This window comes from Nomascus leucogenys, chromosome 8 (assembly GCF_006542625.1).
Source record: "Nomascus leucogenys isolate Asia chromosome 8, Asia_NLE_v1, whole genome shotgun sequence".
In the NCBI taxonomy this organism is placed as follows: Eukaryota; Metazoa; Chordata; class Mammalia; order Primates; family Hylobatidae; genus Nomascus; species Nomascus leucogenys.
Genome location: NC_044388.1, coordinates 13,838,322 through 13,857,453, shown reverse-complemented (window position 1 = coordinate 13,857,453; position 19,132 = coordinate 13,838,322). Strand labels below are relative to the sequence as shown.

Sequence of the window (19,132 nt, the reverse complement as noted above, 5' to 3'; positions counted from 1 at the left end):
GGGATTTCAAAAATTTCTTTTGATTAAGGTCTATTGCTGGAGAATTGTGTTCCTTTGGAGATGTCATATGGCCTTGCGTTTTCATGTTTCTTATGTTCTTATGTTGATATCTGCACATCTGGTATAACAGTTTATTCTTCCCATTTTTGAATTTACTTCTATAGGGGAGGACATTTTCCTGAAGATGTATCTATGGTGTTCATTGGCTACAGCATTTTGCATTTATTTATTTATTTTTATTTTTATTTATTTATTTTTTTGAAATGGAGTCTTGCTCTCTCGCCAGGCTGAAGTGCGGTGCAATCTCAGCTCACTGCAACCTCTGCCTTCTGGGTTCAAGCAATTCTCCTGCCTCAGCCTCCCGAGTAGCTGGGACTATAGGCACACACCACCATGCCCAGCTAATTTTTGTATTTTTAGTAGAGATGGGGTTTCACCATGTTAGCCAGGATGGTCTTGATCTCTTGACCTCGTGATCCACTTGCCTCTGCCTCCCAAAGTGCTGGGATTACAGGCATGAGCCACTGCGCCTGGCCTATTTTTGCTTTTATTCTGGGTACTTTGGCTGCAGTGTTAGTAGTATCTGTGATTTCATCAGTGGTTTAGGGTACAGTTATTGGAGTCTGTGGTGAAGTTGTGCTGTGGGATGCCAGGTGGGCCAGTCTACAGGCCCCAGTTGTGGCAGTGGTGGTCTGAGTATGCCTATCCTTGTTTCCCAGGGTTGTGTATGCTGGTACTGGTGTTGGTGGTTACCAGAATGCTGATTCTTGGGCCTCCACATGGCTTGCTTGGATGCTGGCAGTGGTAGTGGTGGACTGGGCAAGCAGGTGGGTTCTTGGGGCCCTGGACAGCTAGCATGGCACAAGTGATGGCAGTAGCAGTGGCAGGATAATTATCTGGGTTCTGAGAGTTGTCCTTTTATGATGGCAGTGGGTGTGATAGGCTGTGTAGGACGGTCTCCAGGACTGCAGGTGGTACTTGCAAGTAGGTGACAGCTGAGTTGATGGCAGCTGAGAGTTTAGGCCCAACCTCAGGACCCCAGAAGGAGTACTCAGGTGCCCAAGGTGCCCTTGTCACCCTCCAAGGCCCTGGGCTATGCGCTGTGTCTCAGAGAAGGGGGTGAAGCTGGGTTGGGTGGGCTTGTGCTCAGGCCCTTCAATGGTGGGAGTGGGCAGCAGTCATGGTGGGTAGGCGTCAGGGCAATCCTCAGGTCTCAGGCGGAATGCATGGGTGAGGAGTGGTAGTAGCCATGCTGAGGTCCTCCCACTGGAGAAGGTGGGGCTGACCTCTGTGGCTACAGCCTGGGCCAGTAGGTGGGGAATATGCACCCGTCTCATGCTTCAGCCCTGGCAGGGCTTACCCCCCAGCCCTGGCAACAGCCGGCACACCTAGCTTGAGCCCTTACCTTGCTGCAGGAGCCCCCACCCAGCTTGTGACTAAGTCCCAGTGGCAACTTGTGCCTGTTTTCATCCCAGTCTCAGTCCCGGCAGCACTCACTTCCCAGCATTGGCAGCTGCAGCCCATGCCTCATTTGATTCTCAGTCTCAGCTGTGGGAGCTCATTCCCAGTTTGTGCCCCAGTCTCAGCAGCAATAGCCTGAGTTTCCCTAATGCTTCAGTCTTGGTGCTGCTGGCCACCAGGATAGCTTGTGCATCTGCCAAAGACTAGGATTTAAAATGGTGCCTTGCTGTAACTGTTTGGGTCTCAGAAAAAGTGTGGGACCCAGCATGAGTTCCCTTCCTGGGACAATTTTGTCCCCCAATCTACTGGCAGCTCCCTATGTATGTTTTCAGGGCTTAGGAGGGTTGAGGAATTCTCTCACGGCCAGGACTGCATGGTTCCATGGTGGGAATGAGGGCCACCAGAAGTCTCTCACTTACTCTCCCCACATCGAGAAGTCACTCTTGGCTGCCAGCTGATCCTAGCCAAGCAGGCTGCCTCTCCTCCTCCTTCCTTGCTTTTGGTGTTTCCTGTAACTTTTCTGTTGAGTTCCAGTGTTCTCTTTTGGATAATGTATTGAAAGTGTGACTGTATATACATGATTTCGGTTCTTCTAAGTGGAGGAGGTAAGCATGAAATGCTTCTGGTCAGCCATCTTGAAGCCCCTCCCCCTCCTTTTATGTATTATAGTTCCTTTGACTTTTCTTATAAAATTTAGGAAAAACTTATTTATATTAACAAAAAACTTGCTGGACTATTAATAGGAATTGCATTAAACCTATATATCAATTTGGGGGAGAATTGGCATCTTAACTGTTGAATCTTCTAATGCATGAACACAGTATGTCTCTCCATTTATTTAAATCTTCTTTGATTTCAATTAGCATTGTGGAGTTTTCCCTGAATATATTTTGTTAGATTTACACCTTTTTTTTTAGTGATTATAAATTTAATTTCTGTATATGTGTTTGTTTCTGGTATATAGAAATATAATTTTTTTGAGACGGAGTCTTGCTATGTTGCCCAGGCTGGAGTGCAGTGGTGCAATCTCAACTCACTGCAACCTCCACCTTCTGGGTTCAAGCAATTCTCCTGCCTCAGCCTCCTGAATAGCGAAGATTACAGGTGCACGCCACCACGCCCAGCTAATTTTTGTATTTTTAGTAGAGATGGGATTTTCCCATGTTGGCCAGGCTGGTCTCGAACTCCTGAGCTCAGGGGATCTGCCTGCCTTGGCCTCCCAGAGTGCTGGGATTACAGACAGGAGCCACCAGGCCTGGCCTGGTTTTAGATTTTTTTTTAAGATTCTGTGGGATTTTTCTACATCGCGTATCATGTCATTTGCATATAGGGCAAGTTTTACCACTTCCTTTATAATCTATGTTTCTTTTACTTCTTTTGCTTGCCTTATTATAGTGGCTAGAACTTTCAGTAGTATGTTGAATAAGAGTGGTAAGAGTGGACATTCTTGCCTATTCCTGCTCTTGGAGAGGAAGCATTCAGTCCTTCACCATTAAGTAAGATGTTATCTGTAGGTTTTTTGTAGATGGTCTTCATTAAGTTGTGGTAACTTCCTGCCTGCTCTTAACTTGAAGAGAGTTTTTGGTTCTGTCTTATTTTTCTTTTTCTTTCTCTCTTTTTTTTTTTTTTTTTTTTGAGATGGAGTCTTGCTCTGTCACCCAGGCTAGAGTGCAATGGTGTGATCTCGGCTCACTGCAACCTCCGTCTCCCAGGTTCAAGCAAGTCTCCTGCCTCAGCCTTCCAAGTAGCTGGGATTACAGGCACGTGCCACCACACCCAGCTAATTTTTCTATTTTTAGTAGAGACTGGGTTTCACCATGTTGGTCAGGCTGGTCTCGAACTCCTGACCTCAGGTGATCCACCTGCCTCAGCCTCCCAAAGTGCTGGGATTACAGGCGTGAGCCACCGCACCTGGCCTGTTTTGTCTTGTTTTTCATAATGAATGGATGTGGGTTTTGTAAATCCTTTTTCTGTGTCAACTGATATGATTTATGATTTTATTCTTTAGTTTATTGACATGGTAAATTACATTAACTGATTTTCAAATGTTGAACCAGCCCTGCATAACTAGAACAAATCCCACTTGGTTATGGTATATAGTTCTTTTTGTACATTATTGAATTTGGATTGCTAATATTTTGTTGAAGATTTTTGTCTAAGTTCATGAGGTATATTTTTATGTAGTTTATGTATATATTTTCCTTGTCTGATTTTGGTATCACGGTAATACTGGCCTCATAAAGTAAGCTGGAAACTGTTCTTTCCTATTCTATGTTTTAGAGGAAATTGCATTTTGTTGATGTTGTCGTCTTTGAATGTTTGGTAGCATTTTCTATTAAAACCATCTGTGCCTAGAGATTTCATTTCTGAGAGCTTTAAGTTATATAATTAAATTATATTAATTAATGGATTTGTTGACATAATTTAATTATGTAATTAAATTAGTTATATAAAATGTAACTTTGTATTTATATAGCTTTATATTCCCCAAATAGCTGGCTAGAGAATTTTTTTTTTAATTTACCAGAGGAAGGTGTCAGAGGGGACCATTCCCTGTCCTCCTGTACCACTCCACCCCTTGTCCTTTCCATCCCTTAGGTGATTTCAAGCTTAGGGGTGGGTGGGGGTCAGGAAGCCTGCCTTGTGGGTGCTCAAGGTGTTTCCCCACAGAACAGACCATAGATGCTAAGGGTGAGATGGAGGTGCATCACTAGGGCCCTACATTAGAGAAGGGGCAGGGAAACCAGGTGGGGTGTCCCCAGCAGCCTTCCATCCCTTTGTGGTCACAGGGCTTGATAACAAGCAGCAGGTGCCAATCTGGAGATATGCACAGAGATGAAAAGTCCCAAATGAGGACTCCAGCCCCACCCCCACTATGCTGTAGATGTTATCACTGTACTGTAACAGCAAAGGAAAGCAGGTGTTGGACATTTAAAGAGGAACATAGCAGAGAGTTCAGACTGTACCTTAGGGTGACGTGTGAGGATGAAGTTTTTGGCTTTGTGACTGCCCAAAGTCCTTATGAACAGGTTCAGCTTCATAGGCCTCTTTCATTCTCTACAAATCATAGTCCCACTGTGTGCATACTCTGGGCACACTGTGTCTGGGCACAGTCTGGGCATACTTGTGTCCCAGACTGGCTCAGGAGCCTGCAGTCTTTCTGGGGTGGAGTCACAGAGCTGGCTTGGTGTCCCACTTGAATGGACTCTCTCCACAGCAGATCTGAGCCTGTACTTCCCACCTGACAGCTGGTGCCCCATTTGGCCTTGTTGAGGGACATGAAAGGATTGCTTTGACATCTGAGGACGGCAGTAGCAGGAGAGGGAGGTGATGAGAATGTTGCAGTAGTCTGCATGGGTTTTCCATGAATGATTAAGAGGCTTACGTTTATGCAACTTGCTTAAAGCCACATAGTAAGTGGCAGAGTCACTGAATCCTAGCCAGTCTAACAGAAGAGTCATAAATAATGTGACTGAGTTTTCTCATTTGTACAATGGAAAAGCTAATGGTCTTTACCTCCCAGTATGGTCATGAGAATTCAATGAGACAATCACGTAACAATCCAGCACATGGCCTAGATAGAACATGGTAACTATTAGATAAATATTAGTCATTATTATTATTATTAATATTGATATGTCATTTATCAACAAAGTCAGAATTATAATGATGGTACCAAAAATTTAGCATTAACATAAGTATGATAAAATAGAGTTGCTTCTGGTTTATGAACATGTGAGGCTTTTTTTTTTTTTGAGACAGAGTCTCATTCTGTTGTCCAGGCTGGAGTGCAGTGGTGCAATCTCAGCTTACTGCAACCTCCGCCGGTGAGGCCCTTCATTAGACAGTAATTGAAGCTATGGCATTCCCCCACTATGAGCCCACCTGTCAGCCAGCCTATCTGCCTTGATCCTAGATGAAGCGGCCATTCTGCCTGCCCCTCAGAACCTGTCTGTACTCTCAACCAACATGAAGCATCTCTTGATGTGGAGCCCAGTGATCGTGCCTGGAAAAACAGTGTACTATTCTGTCGAATACCAGGGGTGAGTTTTTTTTTCTTTTAATAGTTCTTCTCCCTTAGGCAGAAGTTGGTTCTTGAAGGCATAGCCCTTCCTCCTGAGGCCAAGGTGGCTTTTTGAGTCCAGGGATAGATTATCCCCAAAGATCCACCCCCTCGGTCTGCAAAGGCATTGAAAGAGTTGAAGAAGCAAGGGAAATTGTTCTGTGGATTTGACAGTGAACTCTCTGGGAAGACGAATGTGCATAACACATTTTGGTGGAGTTATTTTAAAAAGTGAATCAACTGTCCAATGCGTTTGACTCTGACTTGAGATGGATAAATCACTGGAGACTCAGATCCCTTAAGGGTGGAGGAGTCCTCACTTTTCCTGACTATAAGCTTATACCTAGAGCCAAAACAAACTATAATCCTAAAGGTCAGCTGGCCCTGGGGCCAAGCAGGCTCTAGTCTTCTCCAGGTGTCCAGGTGCCTGCAGCTACTGAAGAGTGATAAGGACAAAGAAATTGCTCCATGTATTTCATTAACAATGAATACAGACTGAACACCTATGTGTGCAGACATTCTTCTAGGCTCAGGGATACAGTTGATAAGGTTTCTGGATTTTGAGAGCTTACATCTAGAGGAGGATACAGATGATAAATATACTAGGCCAGCATTCTCTAGTATGGTAACCACCAGCCACAGCTGGCTATTTAAATTTAAATTAAATTAAATTAAAATGTCTGTTTCCTGCCACATTAGTCACATTTTAGGTGTTCAATAGCCACATGTGGCCAGTGGTTACCATATTGAACAACATCGATTTAGAATATTTGCATAATCACAGAAAGTTTATTTTTGGAAAGCACTGCTCCAGGGAATTTTGGATAGTAATCAGTGCTAGGAGGAAGCTAAAAGGCTGATGCCATAGAGAGTTGACACTGAGGCTCCTTTATATTAGATGGCCTGGGATGGCCTCTCTGAGGAGGTGATATTTATGCCATAGCTGAAGCACAAGAGGAGCCAGCCATGAGAACAGCAGGGGCAGAGCATTTGAGACAGAGTGAACAGCTAGTCAGAGGTCCTAAGGCAAAAAGTGCTCAGCATTTTGGAGAAATGACCAACGTGGCAAGAATATCACGCTTAGGAGCAGAGTGAGAGAGAAGGCCAAAGCATCTTGTAAGGCCACTGGCAAGAGTTTGGATCCCATTCTAAGTCCTGTAGGAAGCCATGAAGGAGAGAAACGTCACAATCTGCTGAGTGGTGAATGGTTTCGAGAATGGCGGGTGTGCAAGCTGGGAGATCACAGCAAGGCAAGGAATGACAGTGGCTGAGATTAGGGTTATGACCCTGGAGATGAAGAGATAAAAGAGATCCAGACACATTGATGTTTATGCCTAGCTTTCCCTATCTGGCAATAAAAGGAGTAAGGGAGAATGGATGGTTGTTAGGGAGGAGAGTGGAGGAACTAGGATAATGAGAAACTACTTATTTTACTTACCTGTACAAAGTAGGAGAATGAAGGCAGTTACTTGCAACCGTAACTGAGCCTGTGTCAGAGGGGCTGGTGTAACTCTGTGCCCTCCTTTCTTTGACAGGGAGTATGAGAGCCTGTACACGAGCCACATCTGGATCCCCAGCAGCTGGTGCTCACTCACTGAAGGTCCTGAGTGTGATGTCACTGATGACATCACGGCCACTGTGCCATACAACCTTCGTGTCAGGGCCACACTGGGCTCACAGACCTCAGCCTGGAGCATCCTGAAGCAACCCTTTAATAGAAACTCAAGTAAGGCACTTCTCTTCTTACACTCCCACCCCTACCAGCCCCTCCTTTAGGAACCATGTTCACCTAAACTTTCTAGACTCTTTTTAGCATCAAAATAGTCCTGCAAAGCCAGAGTATTGTGAACACAAACAACCCTTACTGGTATATTTGAAAAATTGCCAACTGCTTTCTACATGCTGCTCTCTCTCATGCCCTTTGACTATGCAAGTCATTTCTGACTGTCTGTGTCAGGGTGTGCAGGTGTTGGGGATGCTGACATTGGGAACCTGGAAGGAAAGCTGCTCTGGAAGTGAAGAGGTGGCACCAGGACTGCTGCTCCCTACTCTGACTGTGCCTCCATAAATCTTACACTGCCTCCCATTTGCTGCCTCATTAACTGCATATTTACTGCCCATGTAAGCAGCTTTGTTGTGCAAGAGGATTTATACATTTAACAGAGCCACCAGAAAATTGCCCTTCTGTAATGACTTCTGTGGGAAATAAATAACTTTTCTTTTGGAGTGGTACCTGGAAAAGGATTGAGAAAGAAGTAATAGAGGAATCCAGATAGGTGGCCAAATATGGCTGAGTACAAGCACTGGTCATTGTATAAAAGGACATGCGTGTTTGGGGAACAGGAGAGGCAAGGGCTGATGGGCAAGGGGTAGGGAAGCAGCTGATCATGTGGTGAAGGGCTTTGACATGAAGCTTGACCAAGTCAGTAGAGGGTAGCCATGAAAGAGGAGAGGATCTAGACCAGGTCTATCTCTTTTTTTTTTTTTTTGATACGGAGTCTCAGTCTGTCACCCAGGCTGGAGTGCAGTGGCGTGATCTCAGCTCACTGCAACCTCCGTCTCCTGGGTTCAAGTGATTCTCCTGCCTCAGCCTCCTGAGTAGCTAGGACTACAGGCATGCACCACCATGCCTAGCTAATTTTTGTATTTTTAGTAGAGACAGGGTTTCACTATGTTGGCCAGGCTGGTCTAGAACTCCTGACCTCAAGTCGTCTGCCCACTTCGGCCTCCCAAAGTGCTGGGATTACAGGCATGAGCCATGGCGCCCGGCCGACCAGATCTATCTTACAAAACAACCACTCTGGCTGCTGTGTAGAAAATGAACCAGAGTAGGGCAAGCCTGCAGGACAGGGGAAGAGTAAGGAGGGGGTTGTAATACTCCTACTGATCCCAAGAGTTTGGAAGGGGATGGGAAGGAGACAATGAATCCAAGAAACATGGCTGATTTAGAAAGGACAGAGCTTAGGGATCAAGTTTGTGGGGACAGAAAAGGGAGAGATAATGATGGTATTCAGCTGCCAACTGGAGTTGGTGAGAACACCAGCTAAGGCAGATAACCCAGGGGGAAACAACTGGTCTTGAAGAATAGGAGACACCCCGGGCTTTGAGACTGAGATTTCTACAAGATGTTATGTCATGGATGTCTGACTGGCAGCTGGAAATCAGTCCCTGAGGCTTAGAAAGCTCAAAGGCAGATACATAACACAAAGTGGTTTTGTTTGTTTGTGTGTTTTGTTTTTGAGGTGGAGTCTTGCTCTTTTGCCCAGGCTGGAGTGCAGTGGCGCCAACACAGCTCACTGCAGCTTTGCCCTCCTGGGCTCAAGCGATCCTCCTGCCTCAGGCTCCCAAGAAGCTGGGACTACAGGCACATGCCACCATGCCTGACTAATTTTTTTGTATTTTTGGTAGAGATGGGGTTTCACCATGTTGCCCAGGCTGGTCTCGGACTCCTGAGCTTAAGTGATCCTATTGCCTCAGCCTCACGAAGTCCTGGGATTATAGGAATGAGCCATCACACGGGGCCATCACAAAGTTAACAGCTAAAGGCTTGGAAGTAGACGAGACTGTCTAGGGACAAGATATTGAAGACAAAGAGAGGACAAGGTCCTGGAAAACCTCAGACTTTAAAATGTGGATGGAGGGAAGGGCACCAGGGTAGAGGATCATGGAAGGGAGAATAGAACAGCTCCAGAGACGCTGGACGAAGCCCCTGGATGGGCCCTTGAGAAAGTAACTTCATGGAGTGGAGAGGATGACCACCTGGCTCCTGGGGTGGCGGATTGCATGCAGGTAGGAAGGAGCAAGGAATGAGTGGGAATGTAACCAGTTTAGAGCTGCAGGAAAGGCAAGATAAAGGTCTTCTTTGGCCTCTGTTTTCATGATGTGGCAGAAGAGCTTCTGTTGTGAGTGATGGTGGAGGAAGGTTTGGGGCAGAATTTGCAGCATTTGGATGAGTCAAAGTTTACTGGAGTGTATGATATTAGGTGGAAATTAGGAAGGTTTAGAAGAAGGGGAGCCCAAGCTGAAGAGCAGAGGAGGGAAGGGATGGGGCAGGAATAGGAGCATTGGAATGGGATACCAAAAGGAATTTTGGTGCAGATTGTGGGCTCCTTTGCCTAGGCCTCCTTCCCAGGCACCAGGACTGGAATGGAATGGAATGGAGTGACTTCATGGAATGGAGAGGGTGATCATCTGGCTGAATTTGGTCCAGGAGGAGTTGGTTGAAGTGGCAGGATCTGGGGGAGATTAAGGGGCCCTGGAGGGCACTGCAAAACTGCCACTTCCTGCAGTGCCCAGGCAGCACCCAGCACCACCTCCCTCTGGCTCCTAAGAGCATGGGGATCCAGCCAAGACCATTGCTGGGGGCTGGCAGCTGTTGTTGGAAAGCAGGCATGGGTCACATAAAGATAAGGGAGTGCCTACAAAACTATGTGGGTGGGGATGTGCTGTAAAACCTTGTACTTAAGAAGGCCTGTATAAACAGGAAAAGAGATTGCTGCAGGGGCAGCTGAGGAACAGGAGTCTGTACTTGCATCAGAAGATGGAAGATATGGTTCTATGAGATCCAAGCAAATGGGCTGGGATGGCGTCATGATCTCTTAAGGGCATTAAGTTTGTCCTCTTCCATTTGAAAAAGGCCACTCAGACTTCTCCCCAGGAATGTGAAAAATCTTGATTTAAGGCTCTCCTGAAAAGGATCTCTATTCTCTCTCTCTCTCTCTTTTTTTTTTTTTGAGACGGAGTTTCGCTCTTGTTGCTGCCCAGGCTGGAGTGTAATGGCACGATCTTAGCTCACTGCAACCTCCACTTCCTGGGTTCTAGCGTTTCTCCTGCCTCAGCCTCCCAAGTAGCTGGGATTACAGGAATGTGCCACCATGCTTGGCTAATTTTGTATTTTTAGTAGAGACAGGGTTTCACTATGTTGGCCAGGCTGGTCTCGAACTCCTGACCTCAGGTGATCCGCCCACCTCAGCCTCCCAAAGTGCTGGGATTACAGATGTGAACCGCTACGCCTGGCTGAGGGTCCCCACTCTTAAAGGGAAACTTTATTGAGAGCAGAGGTTTTTAACTTTGCACATTTGAGTCACAGGGGAGCTTTAGAATCACTTATGCCTGGGGCTGTTCCCCAGAGAGTCTGGTTTAAATGATCTGCATGCATCTTATTCACTGGGAATTTAAAATTCTCCCCAGATTATTTTCATATACAGCCAGGGTTGAGATCCACTAGTAAAGAGGCTAAACACCCCACACAAGGGAGGTAGAAATGTAGAAAGAAATGGGCTCAAAGTCTGTAGATTAACTCTGTGACTCTGGGCATGTCACTTAATCTCTCTGTAAAACAGGAACAATGTTAGGCTGGGCATGGTGGCTCACTCCTGTAATCCCAGCACTTTGGGAGGCCGAAGCCAGTGGATCACGAGGTCAGGAGATCAAGACCATCCTGGTTAACACAGTGAAACCCCGTCGCCTGTAGTCGCAGCTACTCTGGAGGCTGAGGCAGGAGAATGGCGTGAACCTGGGAGGCGGAGCTTGCAGTGAGCCAAGATCGCGCCACTGCACTCCAGCCTGGGCGACAGAGCGAGACTCCATCTCAGAAACAAAACAAAACAAAACAAAACAAAACAAAACAAACGAACAAAAAAAAAAAAACAAAAAAAACCCAGGAACAATGTTTACCTTCTAAAGCTTCCTGGGCAGATTAAATGAGATAAGCATGCAGAAGGCATAGGACAGAGGTTCCTGCCCCAACGCTGTCAAACAACTCTCCTCTGAACTGAAACTTCTGATTATTTTCTCTAATTCTGGTCTCAATAAAGATGGAGATCAGAAGACCCAATTCTAATCATATCTGACAGAAAAGTCAAGGAGTCAAAAAGTCTGTTTCCCTTCTGAAGGTGTTTCAGAGGTAGTGCTAGTGGTGCTATGTGGTCATATGAACCTCAGGACTGACCGTGTTTTGCACAGTTGGCCCTGGCTTCCCAAGTCCTCCTGACCCCTGTCCAGGTAGCTCTTCAACAACCAGGCATATACACTTCTCTGATGAGGGAGGCGAGGGGGAAAGGCTTTGTCTCTGAAAACTCCCTCTAGGAACTGCCTTTCTTCTGAGTGTCCACTGACCCCAGGAAAGGCAGATTTAGCCCAGAACATGCCCCACCCCACTTTCCAATCGAAGACCAATGATCAGGGTGGCCCTTCTGGTCCTGCAGTATCTGGGTCTGAGAGGCAAGTATAACTCCATCACCAGTAACCAGGGTGTAGAGACTATCTGTGTGGGCCCTTCTGTTCTTGGTCTGCTGATGGGAAGGTATCCACAAGGGCTGTGGGCCTCTCTGCTGGGGACCTTGCAATATGAAAGATGGTGTTTGTGCTTATGCTATAATTTCTAGAGTTGATTATTAGAATCTGTAAAAAGCCTGCGGGCTGGGCGCATTGGCTCACTCCTGTAATCTCAGCACTTTGGGAGCTTGAGGTGGGCGAACTGCTTGAGTCCAGGAATTTGAGACCAGCCTGGGCAATGTGGTGAAACCCCATCTCTACAAAAACTACAAAAAAAATTAGCTGAGTGTGGTGATGTGTGCCTGTAGTTCCAGCTACTTGGGAGGCTAAGGTGGGAGGATTACCCAAGCCTGAGAGTTCCAGGCTGCAGTGAGCCATGACAGTGCCACTGCACATTCCAGCTTGGGTGACAGAGACCCTGTCCGAAAAAGAAAAAAAAGCCAGTGACTTGCCAGCTGAGAATTGGGCTGAGAATAGAATGGCCAACCCTATTCACAGGCTGCTCATCTGCTGATATGTGAAAGTTATCAGTAGCCAGTACATGCCACAGATCTGTGTGAGCTGTGGGAATGTACATGGCCCTGCCATGTATGCTCATTCCTAAGGGGCAAAGACCGGGCCTGGCTGTTCAGTATAGACCTGATCTCACATAGGCATTTGGCAAGCATTAAAAGATAGCATCTGCTCACTTAGATGAGCCAAAGTGAGGAGCAATTTCTGCTGAAAAAGCGGTGACAGGAGGGGCGTGGATCATAAAATTTTGAAAGAGCAAGAGATAATGTTTACTGGAGTTTTTAATCACTTTTCTTGTGTATATGTGCCTCCTGGAGAAGGAACAGTGGACTTTATTAAAGGATTAAAAAAGAAGAGAATTATAGTATTTGTCATTTGTTTTTTCATTCATTCATCACTCAAAAAGCATTTACTGAGCGCCTGCTGCATACAGGAGAGTATTCGTGTACATGTTTCCATGAGCTTGAAGCTACAGCAGACTCCCTTCCTCCCCTACAGAGACTGACATATTTCCATAGATGACCCGGTCACTGTGTTCCAGGGAAATCAGCCCTGTCTGGGGCTGGCTTTGACTCTCCTGTTGTCTTGCCAACAGCCATCCTTACCCCACCTGGGATGGAGATCACCAAAGATGGCTTTCACCTGGTTATTGAGCTGGAGGACCTGGGGCCCCAGTTTGAGTTCCTTGTGGCCTACTGGAGGAGGGAGCCTGGTGCTGAGGTGAGACTCCAGCCTTGGCCTTTGGGTCAGGCTTCGGGAAAGCAGGCACAGATTTCTGAGGGTGAGCAAGGGAAGGCGGCCCCTGCTCACTGGGTGGCCTGGGGATGAGCAGTCCTGGGTGAAGTGTGCAAAAGGTGAGCATGCTGACCACCCCATCAGCCTCTTCTCCAAAGAACTGCCTTGGTCCATTCAATCATGCCTTGGCTGGGAGCATTTCCAGGCCAGAGCTGCTGAAGTGTGGGGCTGCCCCCTTATCCTAAACTCTAACATAGTTGGACCCACAATATCTTTTCAATGCCTTTTTTCTCCCTCATCAGCTCATCTCCTCAGCCACTTAGGGGCAGCATTCAGGATTTCTAGATCAACATGATGATTTCAAAAGCACACAAGGCTGGTACAAACCTCCTGAGGGTGTGTGTCTTGGCAAGGTGAAGAGGTAGAGGCAGGGATCCAGGAGCTGGCTTATGAGTAAACCCATCTAACTATGAGCAGATTGCCCAGGTGGGGTGCTGCCCTCCCCATGGGAAGGGTGCTGCAGCCTGGGATGGGTGGGAGGCCAGCCTTCACAGAGGGAATAGCCAGACAAGCAGCAGCAGTATGAGGAGTGGAGCACGAGCAGGAACTAGGGGACACTCAGACCTGTGGAGCCTCTTTCCAAGCATGTGGTGACAAAGCTTAGAGGCCCACTCCAGGCAGCACAAGCAAAGATAGGCTTTATCACAAGGACTAATACGGTGCAATAAGGAGCTCTCACAGATCTATGAACGGAGCTGGCTCAGGGCCAGGCTACAGCCTCACCTACCCAGGGCCTTTGCTCCCCTCTGGTGGGTCCCTGCTCTTTCACACTTTTCTAGCTTATTCCAGGCTGTGATCCCTCATCAATGCTTCCTACTCATGCCTATGATGTGCCCTCAGCCCCTCCAGGCCTCTCAGGCCTGACTTCTCCTCACTGTGTCCTCTCTTCTTTGTCCCTGCTTCTAGCTCTTGGTATTCAGTTTCCCAAGACCAAATCCTCAGAATAAGAATCCAATTGGTCTTGCTCGTCTTATCAGGCCAAGCTTCAGGGGTTGCTGGTAGCCAGCTCACCCCTGATTGGACCCTTCTCAGGCCAAGGGTACCCTTGATCTTATAGCAGTATCTGGACTCAGAGCACGTGCCTCACCACCCATTCAAAGAGGGCTGTAGGTTGGGTAGCTTCCCATGAAAGGTGGTGTGGGCAGGTACAACATTGGGTTTCAGTATTTACCCCCGCTAGGCAAGAGCCCACGGTAGGATATGGCATTGCCAGCCAGGCAGATGGAGTAGTGCTGGGGACAGGGCAGAGCCTGTGCAGGAGGAAGCATGCAGTTCCCTCAGATTCATTGGGATGGAGCCCACTACCCACCCTTGGTAACTGGCAGGGCCAGGGCTAAGAGGGGGGCATGTACCCTGAGTCATCTAGGCTTGGTCCAGGCAAGCCTCCACAGGCTCAGATGCAGAGCACAGCCTCAGGGAGGGGCATGGAGGTGGAAGGGTGAACAGACGGATGGACAGATGGGTGGATGAGTGAGGAGGTGCTGCCCATGGCTCCACTGCACTGATTCCCTGGCAGCAGTGGCCATGCCAAGCCCCTGCTCAAGTCAGGGTCTCTGCACAAATGTTACCCTATCAGAGAAGCCTTCTCTAACCACTCTGTTTAAAGTGGTGCCTCCTCGTTACAATCTCTTTGCTCTGCTTTTTCCTTCACAGTCCTTATCACCACCTGATGTGTATTTTTTTATTGTCTGTTTCACCCCATGTAAGCTCCATGAGAGCAAGGACTTTGTCCATTTTGTTCAATGCTAGGTCCCTGTGCTTAGAGCAGTGCCTAGCGTATAGTAGGTACTTAATAAATATGATTGAATGAATGAGCGCCTGAATGAATGTATGCGTCAGAGGGAACATTCTGTGTGCATCCGGAAAGGAAGTATCTGCAACTTTCCTTCCCTGGCACTTTTTGCCCTTTGCAGTCCTGCTGCCTTCTGGGAATAACTGTTTTCTTTTTCATTTTTGGAGACAGAGTCCTGGTCTGTTGCCCAAGCTGGAGTGCAGTGGCACGATCTTGGATCACTGCAACTTCTGCCTCCTGGGTTCAAGTGATTCTCCTGCCTCAGCCTCCTGAGTAGCTGGGATTACAGGCGCCCGCCACCATGCCCGGCTAATTTTGTATTTGTAGTAGAGATGGGGTGTTTCACCATGTTGGCCAGGCTGGTCTTGAACTCCTGACCTCAGGTGATCTGCCAGCCTCAGCCTCCCAAAGTGCTGGGATTACAGGCGTGAGCCACCGCACTTGGCCAATAACTGTGTTTTCTGGTCTGTCAAAGGAACATGTCAAAATGGTGAGGAGTGGGGGTATCCCAGTGCACCTAGAAACCATGGAGCCAGAGGCTGCGTACTGTGTGAAGGCCCAGACATTCGTGAAGGCCATTGGGAGGTACAGCACCTTCAGCCAGATAGAATGTGTGGAGGTGCAAGGTAAGGATGCCTTCTCTGTCCCTGGAGCCCTGCACAGGTGGTAGCCTCTCCTGGCGTATCTCAGAGGCCTGCTGGGTTCCTTTGGTTCTGAGTTTTTCCTTGATTTCACTGACCTCCCTCAGGGACTGGGTGGGTTCCTATGGTGAAGTTATGCTTGTCACTCTGATTCCCCTAGAGGTGGGAGTCCACCCCGGGGCTGGGTGGGGTTGCGAGCAGCTGTCTGAAACACTTTCCCCCTCAAAGCTTCCTGGGCCTGGGGACCAGGTGTTGCAAGACTGGTTTATCAGATAGTTACCGCCTGTGAATCAGAGCGGGCTGCAGGAGAGGCAGCCACAGGCTTCAGAGGGTCCAACCTTGGAAGGAGGCGCTCCACTGTATAACACCACAGCCTTCTTCATCTGGAAGGGACCTTATGGAAAGCCCAGAGAATCCTCTTGTTTGAGTTACTCCTTTCCCTTGAATATTTTAAGGTCAGAAAACCTACAACGTTTAAAAACCCTTTGAAAAGAAGCAAAACCAAACAAGAGCCTACATCCCACGATCTGTCACTCAGACATCATTAGTTACATTTTTGTGTGTAGCCTTTTAGTCTTTAAAAAAAGAACTATTATCTTTTTTAAAAGACTAATTATTGTCTTAATTATGTAGTATATTTATTTATTTATTTTTCTTTCTAAAAAAAATGTATTCTCTTTCATATGTAGAGACAAGGTCTTGCTCTGTTGCCTGGGCCTTGGCCTCCCAAAGAACTGAGATTACAGGTGTGAGCCACCATGCCCGGCTCATTTAGGGCATCATCCTTCAGTCATTGCCATGTGTAGGCACATGCTGTAGTCCGATAACATATGCATTTTGTGCCTGCTTTTTCACAAATATCATATCCATAACATTTTTCATACAGATTTCCTGATTGCTATTTTATGCTACTTTATAAAATCATACAAGTCAAGCTTGCTTAACAATCCAAACAACACCAAAGCATATAAAGTAAGAGGAGGGCCAGGCATGGCGGCTCACTCCTGTAATCCCAGCACTTTGGGAGGCTGAGGCAGAAGGATTGCTTGAGCCCAGGAATTCAACACCAGCCTGGGCAACATAGCGAGACCTCATTTTAATAAATAAATGAAGAGGTGAGTGTGCCACGTTCTCGCGCACATCACTCAGGAGGTTTCCGTCAGTGAGTTTGGCGTTTAATCTTCCAGGCGTTGTCTGTGTGGTACCAGTGCTCGCACACGTAGATGGGGTGATATTGTACCTACTACTCTGTACGTGGCTTGTCTTCACTCAGTAGTACACTGTGAACATCTTTTCATGTCAATACATATGGATCTACCTCATTCTTTTTTATTACACTGTAAGTTCTAGGGTACATGTGCACAGCGTGCAGGTTCGTTACATATGTATACAAGTGCCGTGTTGGTGTGCTGCACCCATTAACTCATCATTTACATTAGCTATATCTCCTAATGCTATCCCTCCCCCAGTCCCCCACCCCACGACCGGCCCTGGTGTGTGATGTTCCTCGCTGCTGTGTCCATGTGTTCTCATTGTTCAATTCCCACCTATGAGTGAGAACATGCAGTGTTTGGTTTTCTGTCCTTGCGATAGTTTGCTCAGAATGATGGTTCTACCTCATTTTTAAAGGGCCGGGTGTGGTGGCTCATGCCTGTAATCCCAGCACTTTGGGAGGCCGAGACAGGTGGATCACCTGAGGTCAGAAATTTGAGACCAGCCTGACCATTGTGGTGAAACCCTGTCTCTATTAAAAATACAAAAATTAGCCAGGCGTGGTGGTGCACGTCTGTTATCCCAGCTACTGGAAAGGCTGAGGCATGAAAATCACTTGAACCCAGGAGGCAGAGGTTGCAGTGAGCTGAGATTGCGCCACTGCACTCCAGCCTGGGTGACGGAGCGAGACTGTCTCAAAAAAAAAACAACAAAAACCATATGTATATGTCAATATATGTAAATGAAAGGCTGTTGCTCTAGTTCAGATGTTGCTAAGAACTGACATGTATATAGTTGTTTCCTTCTTTGGAATTAGTTTTTGGAATTAAAATTTCAGGAGTTGGGGAGAAGTGGGGATATGGGCACGAAAAAAACAGAAAGAATGAATAAGACCTACTATTTGATAGCACAATAGGATGACTATAGTCAGGAATAACCTAATTGTATATTTTAACATAACTTAAAGAGTGTAATTGGATTGTTTGTAACTCAAATGATAAATGTTTGAGGGGATGGCTACCTATTCTCCATGATGTGCTTATTTCACATTGCATGCCTGTATCAAAACATCTCATGTACCCCATAAATATGTACACCTACCATATACCCACAAAAATTAAAAATAAAAAATTGCAGGAGTGGATGAAAGGGTATGAACAGTTGTGTATCTCTTGATGCGTACCACCAAAATATTTTCCAGAATCATTGAAACAATGTACAGTGCCCCCAGCCACAAGTCCACCAGCTTCCCCAGTCTCATTGACTGGGCTACCCTTCACATTGCAGGGGAGTAGCCTGGCCCAGAGAGGCTAGTTGAGTTGCTCAAGGTTACATAGAACTGAGAGATGGGAAAATAACCTGTCCCCTCTTCCGCATCTCCAGATGCTCAGATCTGGCCTTTTCTGCTACAATTATTTGATAGAATGACTGTGAGCTTTGGAGCCATTCCTACCTGGGTAACCTGGGGTAGGCCACTTAACCATTCTGAGCATAGATTCTTCTTCTATAAAAGCAGGGATACTCGCACTCATTGTGAAGAACACGCAACTACACGTCCAGCCCCCAGCATAGTTCTGGAAGGCAGTAGTAGCCCTAGCACACAAAATAGGGTCTTGATATATTGCAGTTATTTTCTGACTGTTTTCTGAACCATTTCCTCCATAACATGAATCAATGCCAAGAGTGAATTGTGAAACACACTTTGTTTTCAGTTACCGCCCAGCCCCATTCTGTGCTGTTCTCTTTCAATACCTCCCCCTCATCCTGCCCAGGGCTTGGCACTCCGCCTTCCTCCTGGCAGTGGTGCCAAGGTACGTGCTAACACAGCAATTGGCTTAACACATGATACTCCTCCCTTTTGTGTCACAAGAAAAAGATTTTAATCTTCCCTGGGGCTTTCTGGAAACCGTGCCTTAATCTGGATTCTAGAAAAATGCTTTTAATGGTGGTAATTTTGGTCACTAGGGCACACATCAAATCTCAGAATGCTGGTATCTGCCGTCTTAGCCAATGTGCAAAGTCAACTCCAGGAAACTGGGGGAGGCTCAGGATTGAAGTTTTAATCTTCGCTGCTGTTTTCTAAGCCTGTTTTTATCTTTTGTTTCCAGGAGAGGCCATTCCCCTGGTACTGGCCCTGTTTGCCTTTGTTGGCTTCATGCTGATCCTTGTGGTCGTGCCACTGTTTGTCTGGAAAATGGGCCAGCTGCTCCAGTACTCCTGTTGCCCCGTGGTGGTCCTCCCAGACACCTTGGTAATAGAATAGTTCTTTATTCCTTTCAGTATAACACTGACCAGATGTAGTTTGGGCCTTAGCTGGGCATGGGCACATATTTCCATGTTTCTATTATGAGATTATAGGCATCTGCACAGAGAGGGGAG

At 46.9% G+C, this 19,132-nt stretch overlaps 1 protein-coding gene across 1 annotated transcript in view; it reads left to right on the top strand.

The window, feature by feature from the left end:
• Window positions 1-19,132, top strand: part of IL20RB (interleukin 20 receptor subunit beta) — a 42,440-nt gene that overhangs the window by 10,002 nt on the left and 13,306 nt on the right. The window contains exons 2-6 of the mRNA XM_003265272.4: window positions 5,378-5,504; window positions 7,060-7,250; window positions 12,909-13,033; window positions 15,376-15,526; window positions 18,862-19,004. Coding sequence (XP_003265320.2) covers window positions 5,378-5,504; window positions 7,060-7,250; window positions 12,909-13,033; window positions 15,376-15,526; window positions 18,862-19,004 — 737 coding nt within the window. The remainder of the gene's footprint in view (window positions 1-5,377; window positions 5,505-7,059; window positions 7,251-12,908; window positions 13,034-15,375; window positions 15,527-18,861; window positions 19,005-19,132) is intronic.